General features: G+C 35.4%; 1 protein-coding gene across 1 annotated transcript; it reads right to left on the bottom strand.

The window, feature by feature from the left end:
• Positions 1-1,235: 1,235 nt before the first annotated feature.
• LOC121427386 lies at positions 1,236-5,714 on the bottom strand. The gene is made up of 2 exons (XM_041623750.1): positions 5,085-5,714; positions 1,236-2,597 (listed from the first exon to the last, which is right to left on the bottom strand). Exons 1-2 carry the CDS (start codon positions 5,712-5,714, stop codon positions 1,236-1,238), a joined length of 1,992 nt encoding a protein of 663 aa, XP_041479684.1.
• Between the last annotated feature and the right edge of the window lie 9,432 nt (positions 5,715-15,146).

Genomic DNA, 15,146 nt, shown 5'->3' with positions numbered 1-15,146 from the left:
TTTAAAGAGGGAGAGGCCTGCTTAACAAAAGCTTTTACACACACGTTCTCGAATGTTCTTAATCATTCTTGGCTATCCTTGAAGAGGAAATATCTAAATAAATTAATGTAATTGCTCTTACAATTCTTCTTATATGTAACAGTATAAAAAAACACATATGCATTATACTGTAGTCAGATATGACTATGGGGATGGCGCACATAATACATAAAAAATATATAGACCTAGAGTGCTAGAGCCCTTTGGTATACGAAATTATTATCAGGTCCCTCGAAGAGCCTCCTTAAGCCGTCGGTTCCCTGGATGTTTACCAACAACCAACCAATCATGTTTTATTAGCATTTCAGTAAATATTCCTCACCAACATACTCTATATACACAAAGAAATTAGAAAATGTAGATCCATACAGTACTAAAGGGCCCTCAGGCTAAGAGTGACAAACAAAACACTGGAAACCTGACCAAAATTTGACAAGGATATTTTAAGCATTGTGTTACTTTGGTAAAATTGTTATAGGAATGGTTACTGCTATCATCATTTTACACACATACCTGGCTTGTGATTTAATGTAATGAAATAAGAAAATAGAAAGTTTGGACCACACATCATCAGCCAACCTATCACTGGTCATTGCGTGCATATAGCTAATTTCACAAAATATCGCTAAACTTACAAATTGTTGTTTTATCAGATTTTGATGAAATTTTCAGCGTTTTGCCCAATTATACTATAATTATCATCATATATATTCAGATGCTACTATTTTAGACTGGAGTGCCCATTAGAATATTGTAGTTATATCCCTTCTATGCCTCACATTATGAATTGGTTTATTATCTATATCATTGAGCATGAATATAAATGTATATGTATAAATGACAAGGATTTGTATTGTACATGTTTGAATATTTGGAAAGAAAACTGAATTTAAATTAATTTGAAAAGAAAATGATGCTACATGTACATGCACAGTTAAAAATAATTAAAACAACGTTGTTTACTATGTGAATCGCACATTAGTTGTTTAAACCTTTTAAACAAGTGTTCAAAATCTTAAACAGCAAGGTAAAGATTCAATTATCAATAATTTAAGCATGATTGTTTAAAATTTTAAATACTTGTTAAAACTGTTTAAACAACTATTGTGCGATTCACATAGTAGACAGCGTTGTTTGAGTTATTTGTAACATTGTGTTGAGACATGGTAGTAGGTGCATGGTTGAGATAATCTGGATTACAGTGAAACCTTGAAGAAATATAAGTTATCCCAACAAGCAAAGGCGAGCATGTCTGGGGAAAGGGAGACCAAGTAACCCCAATAACCTAATCCCATATGAAGTGTATTGAAAACAACTCTTTCCCTCAGGTTCAGACCATCAAGATAATAGAGCCTGATCACGACGCTACCATTCTTCTTATCAACACTCGCTACATACACCCTGTCCTGCTCATCCACGGCAGCATACAGGTAGACACCCTTAACAGCTTGTAAAGACTCACCAGCATTCCCATCCTTGTCATAGACCGTAACCATGCTTGGATTGGCATTACATGAACTCGTGATGATCAAACCCGTCCTGGTGGTAGATGCCTGCCCCGTCTCGTGCTTTGTTTGAATAGTGTGTTTAAGAGTGGATCCTGTCGGGTCATAGATATAGACTTGGTTGTTACCGTTAGTAATGATGATTTCATCTGATTGACTTCTGCTAACATTGAGATCATTAGTACCATCTCTCACGTGGATTGTTGCCTTCCTGGTGCCAAGGGGAGAGTATATGTAGGCTTCATTAGTATTGAAAAGCGATACGCATAAAGATCCGTCTTGTTGGTAGACAAGATCCTTATAATTCCCGTCATTGAGTATGTTACTACACTGCTGCTTACCACCATTTGAATCAATGATATCATTACCATGTGCAAACACCCCATATACGATGCCCACACTGTCATGTGAGTACCGTGTCATTCCGAACATAACTGACCGTAGATTAACACGATGAATGACTTCTATCTTGATATCACATCCTGCGATGTTCCCGAGGTCAAGACGAGTATCATCTGCTGGTTGGAACCTCTTCTCCTGTGATTTCTTCTCTATGGCTGCTGTAGAAGAATGATCAGTATATTCTGCGATGCTCCCGAGGTCAAGACGAGTATCATCTGCTGGTTTGAATCTCTTCCCCTTTGCTTTCTTCGTGATTGCTGACGCAGAAGTGTGATCGGTAGCCTCCTTCAGCATGGCATCCATCTCCTCACAAAGCAAGATATGAGCAGATAGAGTGTCTGTCTCAAGATGACTCAGTCTGTCACTATCTACCAAAGTAATTAAACTACAAATACTCTTGATCCTCTGACGATCTTTTGACTTCAAGACATTGAGGTCGTCATCAAAACTATGCTTTAAGGCATTTACTTGGTCGGTGAGATTTCGAAGATTTTCTTCCAGCTCCTTGGCCTTGATACTGTAAGCTTGCCTGACATCATCTAGTAGTGTCTGCACTGCAGTGTGTACCTCGTCACGTTGTATTTCTATGTGTTGAATGTTCTTTTCCAGCTCTGTTTTCTTGTCAGAGCAGCGCTGGGCAAGGTGTTCTACCTAAGGAATGAAATTTTGAATAGTAAAAACAACGGTTTAGATCTGCAAATATTCCTTAAATGTGAATAATAATAATAATAATAATAGCAAATAGCAAACTATTAAAAAAGATAGCTACTGCAGAATTACATACGATAATCAGTAAAAGAAACCCCATTATTTCATGTCATTTTACACTAATTATAAAGAAAGTCGTGGCTGACATTAAAAAAAAAATAATAGGAAGAAATGCATTATGCACCAATATTAACAATATTAATGATGGTACGTTAAATAGGCTAATTATCAGAAACAATACATTTTTTTATTGATTGATTGATCGATCAATCGATCGATCGATTAGATTGATTTTTTTAAGCAAACAAGTGTACACCAAGCTACCAATAATGCATATAGCATATCCATTTATTAAAATGCAGGATAAAAGAGCTTTGTATGTTAAATGCCTTGCTCAGGGGCATAGGTGCCGCAGCCGGGATCGAACCCCAGACTATTCATGCATAGCCAGGCGCTTTAGACCACTAGCCACAATCCATGTAAAAGATGTATCCCTGACCCCCCCCCCCCCCGGACGAGATTGAAGACCTTTTTTCTGGTACGAAATCCTTTATTTGTGATTGAAGACCTTTTTTTTCTTGCTAGTCAAATTTTTGGGAGGACGGTTTTGCCCCCCCCCCCTGTGGAAAATCCTAGGTACGCCACTGCTTTAGACCACTCGGCCAAGGCAATTAATTAATTGATTGATTACGAATTTATTTCATTTCAAAATTTCATCAAAATTTCAAAGTAAAGGTTTCCTTCAATAAATAAAACATATTGATACAAGATTTTAAAAATTTAAATATCTATATTAAACATATCATCTTATCTTTGTTGTAGAAATTAGATATAAATCCTAAATTATTAGTTTTTTATCGTATTCTCCCAAGTAAGACATAAACAAGGCTGAATAATATTACAAGATATGACATAAACTGAAGAGGACACACGAAATAAAACATTACGAGAGGAGGAAATAATAGTACGGTACAAGAACACAAAGAAAACAAGAAAACAACAGGCTAAAAACAAGTGAAGGAAAACAAACAAAAGAAAAACAAACAAAATACAAAGTTGCACAGGTAGATATAATGAAAAGAGACAAGGGAGTGAGAAGGGAGAGAGTGGGGGAAGAATAAGAAAGAATAGAAAATCATCAAAATATCATAAGAAGACTGAATAATAGGGGTGTTAATGAAATTGCTTTAATGCTATGAATTGTAGGCTTGTTTCATAAAGCTTGTGAAAGTGAGTTCCAAGGTTTCATGCCAGAAGATACAACAAGTTTCTTCGCAAATAATTTCCGTGTTCAAGGTAAATGGAAAAGTCCAGCAGATCAAGTAGGGTACCGATAAATATTGACATCACTTGTAAACATTGAGTAAAAGTTTTAATACATTTATCAACATTATAGTATTCAAAGTTTGCGACTTGATTCTATATCTTTTATCATCACCTATTGTTTTTATTACACCTTACATTTCAAATTAACGTTTCTATCTTTAATACCATTATATATATTAGAGATCAAGTCCACCCCAGAAAATATTGATTTGAATAAATAGAAGAAAAAAATCAAACTAGCATCACGCTGAAAATTTCATCAAAATCGGTTGTAAAATGATAAGGTAATGACAGTTTCGCGTATTTTTCACAAAACAGTGATATGCACAACTCAGTGACATGCAAATGAGACAGCTGCCGATGTCCCTCACTCACTATTTTTTTTTATTGTTTGAATTATACAACATTTCATTTTTTACAGATATAACCACAGGGACCGACTTGACTAAACCCTATACATGTAGTATTAAATAATGCTAATTCCACAAGTTCAGGGAGGAATTAAATTATTCTTTGTTTCACTTGACAATGATGATAAAATTTAAATACTTCATATAAAATACAAACATAAAGAAGTCGATGGATGACGTAAAAAGTCTCATCATTTGCATATTGACCAGGATGTGCATAACTGTTGTGTGAAATTAACCGAAACTTTAAAATGTCGTACCTTTCCTATTTTACATACGATTTTGATGAAATTTTCAGTGATATGCTTGTTGGAATTTTCTCTTTTTATTCAAATCAACTTTATGTTGGGTTGAACTTGTCCTCAATTACCGTTAATGTTATTTACATGCATGATCATTCCTATTCTTCTCAAAGTCATTTTTAGCTCTCTTTATCATCAGCATCATCATCATCATCAATATTCAATTTCGTTGTTCTTCTACAGTTGAGGATTCATGGGAGCCAAACTTTAGGTGCTGCCTTGTTCCCCATCCTTCTTCCCGCTCCTCCTCCTCATCCCCTCTCCCTACCCCTCACCGATCAAGGCGTTTTTTCTTATCATTCTTTATCATCGGCATGAATATCATTTTCAGTTGTCAATATTCAATTCAGTGTTCTTTTTCACACAATGATTTATTAAATAAATAAAATTACCTTCTGTCGCAACTCTTGTTCAAAGTCAACCTGGTTCTTGAATTCATGAGCTTTATGACCAACAAGTACGCACTTGTGACAGACGTGGACCTTATAATCCTCACAAAACATATCCTTCTTCTCTTGTTTGTGGATGGAGCACTTCTCGAATAAATGACCAATGCTAACCTTCCCTTGGATAACATCATCAATGGATACAATCTCATGATCTCCAAAGATCACTACAAGCTGTTGATGAGAATTCAAGCACTTATCACACATGTAAAAAGTACATGTTCTGCAGAATGACACAGCGTTTTTCTGAGACTTGCAAGTGGTGCATTTCTGGCACATCTCAAGGACAGCATTCATCCCTCCACACTTGGAGTGGTAATCGTCTACGCATCCGTTGATGGAGACATTGAGGCGGAGATCATCGACACGGTTGCCGGACATCTTGGTGATCTCCCTGCAGAGAGGACAGACCATGTGATCAAGGTCCTGGTGGGTTAGATCGTATTTCTTGAGACATCGCCTACAAAATGTGTGTCCACATGAAGTCAGGATTGTTGCCTGGACAAATATATCAAGGCATAACGGACATATCAGGTTCGGTGAAGAAGCTTTCTCTGATTCACACTTCTCAGCCATCTCTAAATATTATAACTAATTAAATCACCACCACAAGAACTATCGCATTACAACGAAGCCAACTGTGCATTTCGATACAAATTACTTGTAGTGCTACAATGGTAAAAGCACACTATTGTGAATTGAAGTAGGAACTTTCTATTAATAGAAGGTAAGTATTCCCACCTACCTTTCAACTTGACAGCGTTATGTATGTATAATTCCATCGAAAGAGGGAGATATTTTCATTCGGCAGGTTCGGCTTACATACATTTATAGTCCAGTCAATATAGGGTTTGACCCACCACTAATTGCAACACTAGATATTCCACTGCAGTGCTTTCCAGGAAGGTCCCCTGAACAACATACTAAAAGTCCCAAAAAATCCAAGCACTGGAAATTTATGAAATTTGCATATTATGCAAATAAGCCGTAAAAAGTTAGAAAAATAAGGAAAATAGTCCAAAAATTACAAATTAAGCGTCCAAAACAATTTTATTTGAGCGAAAATTCATGATAAATCACTTTAATCAATGTTTTTAATCAAAAGTGCAAAAAATCTACCTCATTTGCATAATATGCAAATAAGCATCCTTATATGGAAAATTGTCAAGATATTGTGAGTTTTCTCTCATTGACTGCTTGAAAATTTCAATAATGTTGAAATTTACATGCTGCTATCACTAAGGACGTTGAATAGATTCATATTAAGCTTAGTTTCTGTAGTGTCATTTGCATATTATGGAAATAAGTATGTAATAAATATTCAAGAAAACACACTGGTGATACATTCCTTAAAAAATGCAAGTAGATTATCTATTGAAATTTGAATATGGCAATGCCTTATGTTACAGGAAGTTAACACCATATTAAAAGCCATTAAATAGACAAACATAGGAAAATCACAAAATTTGCATTTTATGCAAATTAGCCATAAAAATTTGCAAATGAGGAAAATAATCCCAAATTTGGAAATCAAGTGCGGAAAACAATATAAATTGAATAGAAGTTCATGATAATCTTTACAAATTTAATAATTCTTCAAATAAAAAAATGTAAACAAATCTACATCATTTGCATATATAATTATAAGCATCCTTGATGAAAAAAAACAACCCAGAAATTTGTATTTTTCTCATACAAACAGTTCAACCCTCATTCCAAAGAGACCAAGAGCTCTGAAAGACTGCTGTAAGACCATAAAACTTGCTTGATCTTTCAACTAACTTTTAAAGATCTCTGATGTCTTTCACGATTCCTGATAGATCTTTCAATGGTCTTTGTGATCCTTGTGAGTCCAAAACTTTTTGAAACGGTTCAAAACAGTCTTTCAGCGGTCTTACAGGAAAATTGTTTTTGCTGGCCTTTCAGTGGTCTTTCAATGAACTTTCTAAATTCTTATTAGTCTTTCTATGATCTTCCGGCAGTCTCTCGAGATTTTTTTTCAGAGATTACCGTAAGACTCATGAGAGATCATTGGAAAATCATCAAAAGATAATTGAAAGACCAGGCAAAGTCTATGGAAAGAATTCTGAAGGATCACTTGATGCATAGACATCTCTGAAAGACCATTGAAAGATCTCTAGGACAGGTGTCTTTCAAAGTTCTTCGAGGGGTCTTTCTGAGCCATTCCGCAGAGATGACAAAATTCAGTGATCTTGGAGACTGCTGTATAAGACCTTGCCAATTTTTGGTCTTTGAAAGGCCCTTCTAAGGTCTTCCCTCTGTGAATCTAGATCAATATATGACTACTAAGAATGCCTAGTACATTAAATATCAGCTTAATATCTGAAGTGGAATGTACATATTATGCAAATAAGCATCCGGCATGTTATAAATAATCAAGAAAACTTGTGATATTTTCCTCTAAAATTCCACGTAGATTATATATATGTAACCTTGATGACCTTGCTTGGTTGATATTGACTTTTTTCATGAGCAGTTACCACCGGAGCAGATACCCCCTCATACTGGGCAATGACGAGTCAGTTCTACATGGGTCTTACTGTTTGAATGCTTCATATTTCTACCCAAGTCCTGCTCTCTCCTTGACTTGGTAGAGCCTTTGCGATTCTTGCTAGTATAGTCCACGCTAGCATGCTCCTTGATTGTCAAGTGATCAGTACAAGATCAGTTTAAATAAAAGCTCGTTAGCTTTGAATATTTGGTCCTTGTAGTACACCACTTGTCTTGGTGGTGAATATGAGTAACTTCCTTGGATCACGAGATCCCTGGGCATGGTTTATAAATACCAATGAGCATTTGCCCATACGAGCGACATGAAAGCCATTCATAAATTCATGATAAAGGCTTAAATTGTATATAGACATCTTTCTAGATACAGGAATCATGATTAGACGTCCTTGCTGAATCCAGTTGCTGCTTCAGGATGAAGCATCCGTTTTCTGTTCTTTCCTCTTTGACATGTTTGATGAATCTCCTAAGGATGGCAACTACCTCCATATATTGTAGCTATAGTTTCTAAGCAAATCGTATGCAAATAATATCAATTTCCTGATATTTATGGCGAATGGAAATTCCTCAGTGAGACAATGAACAACCAAGTAGACGTTAACTGATGAAGGACTAAGCCAGATTATTGCATTTCCAACAAGAGGACACAACATAACGGAACACCTTTAACATCACTATCAAATACCATCCAACATTGATTAAACAGTGTGTACCCATTCCAGGATTTGTTTGCCACTTTGTGTTACTCATTGGTATACCGTGAGGGTATACAGAGGACTAAACCTTTCAGAAATTATGGTACGACTAAGAATGTCTTCTGGAGGAATGCGGAATTTCATAGTGTCATGCAGATGTACTTTGGACAATCATACAACTCTCTGTACTGAAATCCGACAAGTCGAGCATAGGAGATTGAATGTCAATCAAGAGGACTTTGACCAGAACCAAACCATTAGCCTTGTCTTCTTCCGACACAAGTTGCCTCAATGAGACACTGGACATAAATTGTGTCGGAAGAAAAGTTTTATAGGAAGGCTTGCGCATGTTGAGCATCAGTAAGGTGAAGCTCAGAATAGCTACAATGCATGAAGGAGGACCATAGAATGGTTTGTAGACAAGCCTATAGTACATAATTTGTTGACCGGATTGGCAATGATCCAGGCTGTAACAACTAGCATGTTGGAAGCCCTTAATATCATGCGCTATGACTATATTGGAAGACAACAGATTTTTTAGTCTTAGTATTTACCACTAATCATGATGATGATGACGCTGCTCTTCAAGTCCTGGAACCCTGTTGTGACCCAGACATGACCAGAGTCAAGCGGGTGTAGCCAAACTACTGAAGAAATTGTTAAAGAAAACAATCTGCATGAAGCTACTAGGCCAGATGGAATCTCTGTTACACTTCTTAATGAGACTACTCATCAGATCTCACCTGCCATAAGTTTGCTTTTCTTGGCCTCCCTTCTGTCGTTCTCATCCATATAAGAAAGGGATGTCAGCTCTAACAAACTACTCACCAATTTCAAATAATGTGCTTTGTTCTTGCCAATCGCATCATCTTGTCAGACTAACAACATGGCTTTAGGTCGTGAAGAGCACATTTCCAATATTTCCCTTAAATACAAACTATATTAGGATAAATATGCATGCTTAGTGATAGCAGCATAATGATTTGAACAACAGTCAATGTGAGAAAATCAAAATATCTTGACATTTTCCATATATGGATACCTATTTGCATAATATGCAAATGAGGCAGATTTGCTACCTTTTTAAAATAAAAACATTGTACTTATTTATTCATCATTAAAATTTTGTTCAAATAAATTGCTTTTGACATTTAATTATATAATCTTTGGATTATTTTCCTTATTTCCTATTTTTAATGGCTAATTTGCATAATATGCAAATTAATTTTCAGGCATTGTGATGAATTCTCATGCTTAGTGATAGTAGCATATAAATGTCTACATAAATCAAATGTTTTCAAGCAGTCTATATGAGAACAATTACATTATCTTGAAATATTTCCATATAAGGATGCTTATTTGCATAATATGCAAACTAGTTAGATTTGTTTGCGCTTTGGAATAAAAATATTGAATACAGTTATTTATCATTACTTTTCGCTCAAATTAAATTGTTTTGGACGCTTAATGTGTAATCTTTGGACTATTTTCCTTATTTTTCTAACTTTTTATGGCTAATTTGCATAATATGCAAATTTCATAAATTTCCAGTGCTTGGATTTTTTGGGACTTTTAGTATGTTGTTAAGGGGACCTTCCTGGAAAGCATTGCAGTGGAAAATCAAGTGTTGCAATTAGTGGCGGGTCACCCCCTATTCTGGCTAGATTGACTGGACTATTAGTACACAATGATCCAAGAGCCTCGTATCACTTTTTGATTACAATCAAAGGTAAAAGCACACTGCTGTGCAGTGGAAACTTCCTATAAATAGAACTGGGTATAATAATTATATCAATAGCCTGTGTGGTGCTGGCTCAATGCGACTACCTGATGACTATGTCATCACAGAATTGTTCTTCCACTACAAACCCTTGTCAGTTTTATCTATTACAAAGGTTGATTAGCCAGAATGTAGATATTCCTATTTTCAATTGGTTATTTAAATATTCGAGATTTATCGATCTGTGCTGGCCTTGACATTGTTTGACTGAAGCAACACAGCCAAAAAGCTGTTTAAAACCTTTATACATACCGTGCTGTTTGCTATACCAACTTTACAGTAGTTGTTTAAACGTTGTTTAAAGTCTTAAACAGCAATAATAAATCAAGCATGTATCTTTAAACCGTTTAACGACTATTCCTCCTTCGATTTAGTCATTACCAATATCTTCATCATGACCAACATCATTTCCATGGCCTTCATCATCATTATCATCATCAACATCATTATCATATCACCATTACCCTCAGCTTTATCATCTTCATCTTCATAATATAATATTGCATGAATTCGTGTTTCGTATTTGAAAATAAATGCCCATTCTGCTTTATAAATGTATTGATTAATTCAATTAGTATAAGTTTGGGATTGTCATTTTTTCAAGCAATCTGCTTATTATGACAATCCTTCTCCTGCAAATTGTGAATATCATATAGTTAATCATTTTTTGTCTGGAATTATTATACCAAAAATGCTAACATATTATGTTTATTATATTATGAAAAATGTATTATACGAATGTTATTGATGCAGAAGAAAACAATAAATCAAATCAAATCAAACTACTATTATATGTATAAAGTAAACAGCGTTGTATTAAAAAAACACAAACTTTTTACTGTGAAGGACTTAATTGGATCGTAGTGTTGGATACTGCACTCTAAAAACAAATCAGTAAAAATGACTAGTTAATAGGGTCAACTGGGTTCAACTGTTATTCTAGTCATATTCGACTATTTTCTAGTCGTATTTTACGAGAATTTAGTCATTTCTGACGAGAATATATTTCAGAAATGTGACTATCAGCACAACCGCGTAGCCAGGATTTTATTTTGGAAGGGGCGGTAAATGCACGCGAAGCGTGCCAGCAGGTCTTTGGTGCCAACACTTACAGAGCGCGCAAAGGTGTTTCATAAATCGAAATGAAAATGAGCCGTCTCTCTTGTCTCTAGTACCCATATCAGCTCCAATTCAGTTGACTATATTGTGATTTTGAACCTTGTTTTCAAAAGTCATTGTGAACGCACAAAAAAGAAATACGATGGAGGAAATTAAAATAATTACCCCGCGGGAGCGTGGAAGCTAAAGCATGTTATCAATTTTTTTTTGCCATGAAAAGGGTCCCGAGAAAAGGGCATTCTCAAAGATATATTAAATACTTCCCTTGGAAAGATCAGATTTGATTACAAAGAATTTAGCGACAGTGCATATCTATAACTCGCAAAAAAAGACGAGAAGAATTGTAGATGCCGGGAGGAAGATATTCCTCCCCGCGCAGAGCAATTCGAAACTCAGAAATTCCAAAGGGCGGACGTTTCATCAAATGCATATATCTCTAACGCCCCATCGGCTCTCATTCAACTGATTTTCTAAGATTATTGAACTTCGTTACAAGTAAAATAATGCGCAAAAAGTTGAAACTTCTGTGATTTATTGAAATTATATTTTAAAAAAAGGATGCCTATATTCTTTTACTTATCCTGAAGCGCTTCATTTTGAATTATAAAGAACTTAAGTGTCATTCACAATTTCAAACTGAGGGCGCAAAACAGAACAGGAGATGAATGTGCAGAGAAATGACATGAAGTTTAATAGATCTAAACAAATATTGTACTTTTTTATTTAATATAATACGAATTTTATACCTTCCTCTTCTCAAATTAGGAACCTCTTTGCCCCAACATCATGGTTGTTTAGTAATGAGCTGAAAAGCGGGAGAAGTTGACTTTATGGAGGTGACGGTAGAAATTGATATAAAGATTTTACCTGACCGCAGTCGACCTGACCAGAAGTAATTGCGCGATCAATTAAAAAATAAGATAACTTATTATACTAATGTATACATTTGTACTTTAACTGGCAAGAAACACATATAGCTGACGTGAAAAAAAAACAGGGAAAGGGTAGGGGAAACAATGGAGAACTTCAATATTGTCATTTAACCGCGCGCAGCGCGGGAGCAAAATTCATATATAAATTTAGAGCAAGAGTGAAAATGTTTCCTCTTTTGAGGAAAAAAAATAAAAAGTAAAAACCCACAAAGCTACCTTTCTTCCCTTTCCTCCCTCTCCTTTTCCTTTTCTCCTCTCTTTTTTCTTTTTTTTCTTTTTGGGGACTTTTTTTGGGGGGGCAACCGTCCCCACCGCCCCCCCCCCTGGCTACGCGCCTGTACCGGCACGGATCTAATAGGTCCATGCTATCAGTGACTGCCATATCAGTAGCACCCAGCCATCATGCACCCAGCGGAATACTGGTCTAGCCAATTTGACTGATTTGTTTTAAGAGTGTGTGTTGGCGCTTTAATTTGTAGTTGAAATCAAACAACATTTTAATATAGGGTGTGATCTCGAAAATTAGAAACGCAATAATACCTGGAAAAGACAATCTTTTAAAGGATTGTTTTGGTTAAAAGGTTCTTTGATAGTTTCAATGAGAAAAGGGGTAGATTTAAAGAAAGAATTAGCCATTGGAAATGACAGATTCAAAGAAGGCTATAATCAAATCAGTCTTTAAAGCACATAACGTGATATGTAGGAGCTTCGTAATGTTTTCCTTATCTTTTACTTGTAGATTTAGGCCGTGGGGTAGTCACGTATAATGGAAGTACGGATATTTACTTTCGGCCCCCTTTTCTTGCCACGCCAGCAGATCCCAAGGGATAACATTTTTACTTTTTCATTTGCCAACCAGTCCCCACCCCAGCCTCGTTGTTCCTAATCCCCTCATTTTAGGCGGCAGTTATTATGTTAAATTCCAGTTCCCTAGCATCCCCATTTGAAGAGGGCAATCTAGTTCTTAAATCCTCTCCTTTTCATAGTAACTTCAATTCTTAATTGCTTAAAGGCATGGTTTCAGTTTATGGGGCCACACCCCTCCCCCCTCTCTGCCCCCGTTAAAGCCTGTGTATAGCTTTGGTAAAGGGTCAATAATGTGATTGATAATCGAATATCATCTAATATGACAGTCTTACTGAAGCGTAGAGACCGTTAGATATTTTTCCAACTGCACTCGGCGATGCTTGTTTTAAATTTAAAAAAAAAATGGGCATTCAAGCACTTATCTTATAAATTTAGTGATTAGATATCCAAAAGTTACAGACAAAGAACATATCTTGAAAGTTTCAGCCCATTCCATGATTTGGAATAGGATTTAATTGAAAGACAAAAACACACAGATATTTTAATTTGATCAGGTGACCCGATCAAGTTAAATTTCCATGTAAAATCACAAAATTTGTCCTGTAAAACACATTTTCATTTCATATCCTCCACATCATAACTGTTATAGGGCATATCCATTCATATTAGCTAGCAATGAATTGGAATAGTGATAGGTGCATTTTGGTGGATTTACCAAAACTATACACAAGCTTTAAGGAGATTTAGGATGTAAAACATTTATTATATATATACGTTTAGATATATGCGTTTGCACATAATCATGTTTAATTTATTGTCATATTCTGGCCAGGCCAGCTGGATGATTTAGTACTGTTTAGATATAAATAAAAAAAGGTCCGATTATGTCTCTCCTATTAATGAATGACACAAGTGGTTAGTGAGCTAAGAGACAAACTTTTTTAACTGTTTTTTCCGACTCGCCTGCATAGCAAAGCGAGATTATCAATATTATACCCCAATGTTAAGTTTTGAAATGTCATCATATCTTACAAGTTATGTATAAACCAAGTTAATTAAACTTAAACATAGGGGTAAACAAGTATAACTGAACATCCTGACCGGGTTTCAGATCACACAACCAGGGTCAAAGGTCATTTAGGGTCAATGAACTTTGGCCATGTTGGGGTATTTGTTGAATTGCCATCATAACTTTTCAAGTTTATGGATCGAATTCATGAAACTTGGACGTAAGAGTAATCAAGTATCTGTGAACATCCTCCATGAAGTTCAAGTCAAATGACCAAGGTCAACGATCATAGGGTCAATGAACTTTGGCCATATTGGGGGCATTAATTTGTTGAATTGCCATCATATCTTTGAAAGTTTATTAGTATATTATTAAATGTGGACATATTTAGGGAATCAATGACCACTGATCATCTTATACAAGTCATAGGTGATATGATCAAAATTAGATGTCATTTAGGTTGAATAAACATAGCATGTTCTTGTCATATTTATGAATGTTTTTTTTTGTGAATAATTATTCTATAGTCGTTTTCAAAGTCAGCATGGTGCTATATTGAATGTAGGCGAGACACTGCCAGAGGCGTACTATACTTGTTGTTGGATCTATTTTCAGCATTACTGTTTTTAATGATTCCATAGAAATGGCAGATTCACAACGAAAATTATTCATAAATACTTACATACAGCTGTATATATACCAGGGTGACCAGATTTCATAAAATGAAATACGGGACAATTGACAAACAATTAAAGATATACAAAGAAGCCCTCACACAGTGTTAGACTTATGGAAAATAAAAAGAATTGGAAGGGAGGGTGAACGAAAGAATGAAGGAGAGAAAGAAAAGAGATGAATTGAGAAGGAAAGAAAATGAAGGAAAACAGAAAAAATAACAGAAAGTTAGAATAAAAGAAGGATGAAAGAAAGAGTAAAAGAGATAAAAAGAGCTTTCTGTCATTCTTTGAAATGAATATAGAAAGAAAGGAAGAGAAGATGAAGAAATGTGTGAAGACGAAATAAAGGAGAGAATTAAATGGAAAAGTAAGAAAAAGGAGAGAGAGAATGAAGGAAAGAAATATGTTTCCTTCATTCTTTGAAAGAAAGAAGAGAACAGAAAGGGAGGGATGAAGGAAG

This window comes from Lytechinus variegatus, chromosome 14 (assembly GCF_018143015.1).
Source record: "Lytechinus variegatus isolate NC3 chromosome 14, Lvar_3.0, whole genome shotgun sequence".
NCBI classification, from domain to species: Eukaryota; Metazoa; Echinodermata; class Echinoidea; order Temnopleuroida; family Toxopneustidae; genus Lytechinus; species Lytechinus variegatus.
The sequence above is the reverse complement of the archived record's forward strand: the minus strand, read 5'-3'. Positions and strand labels throughout refer to the sequence as shown.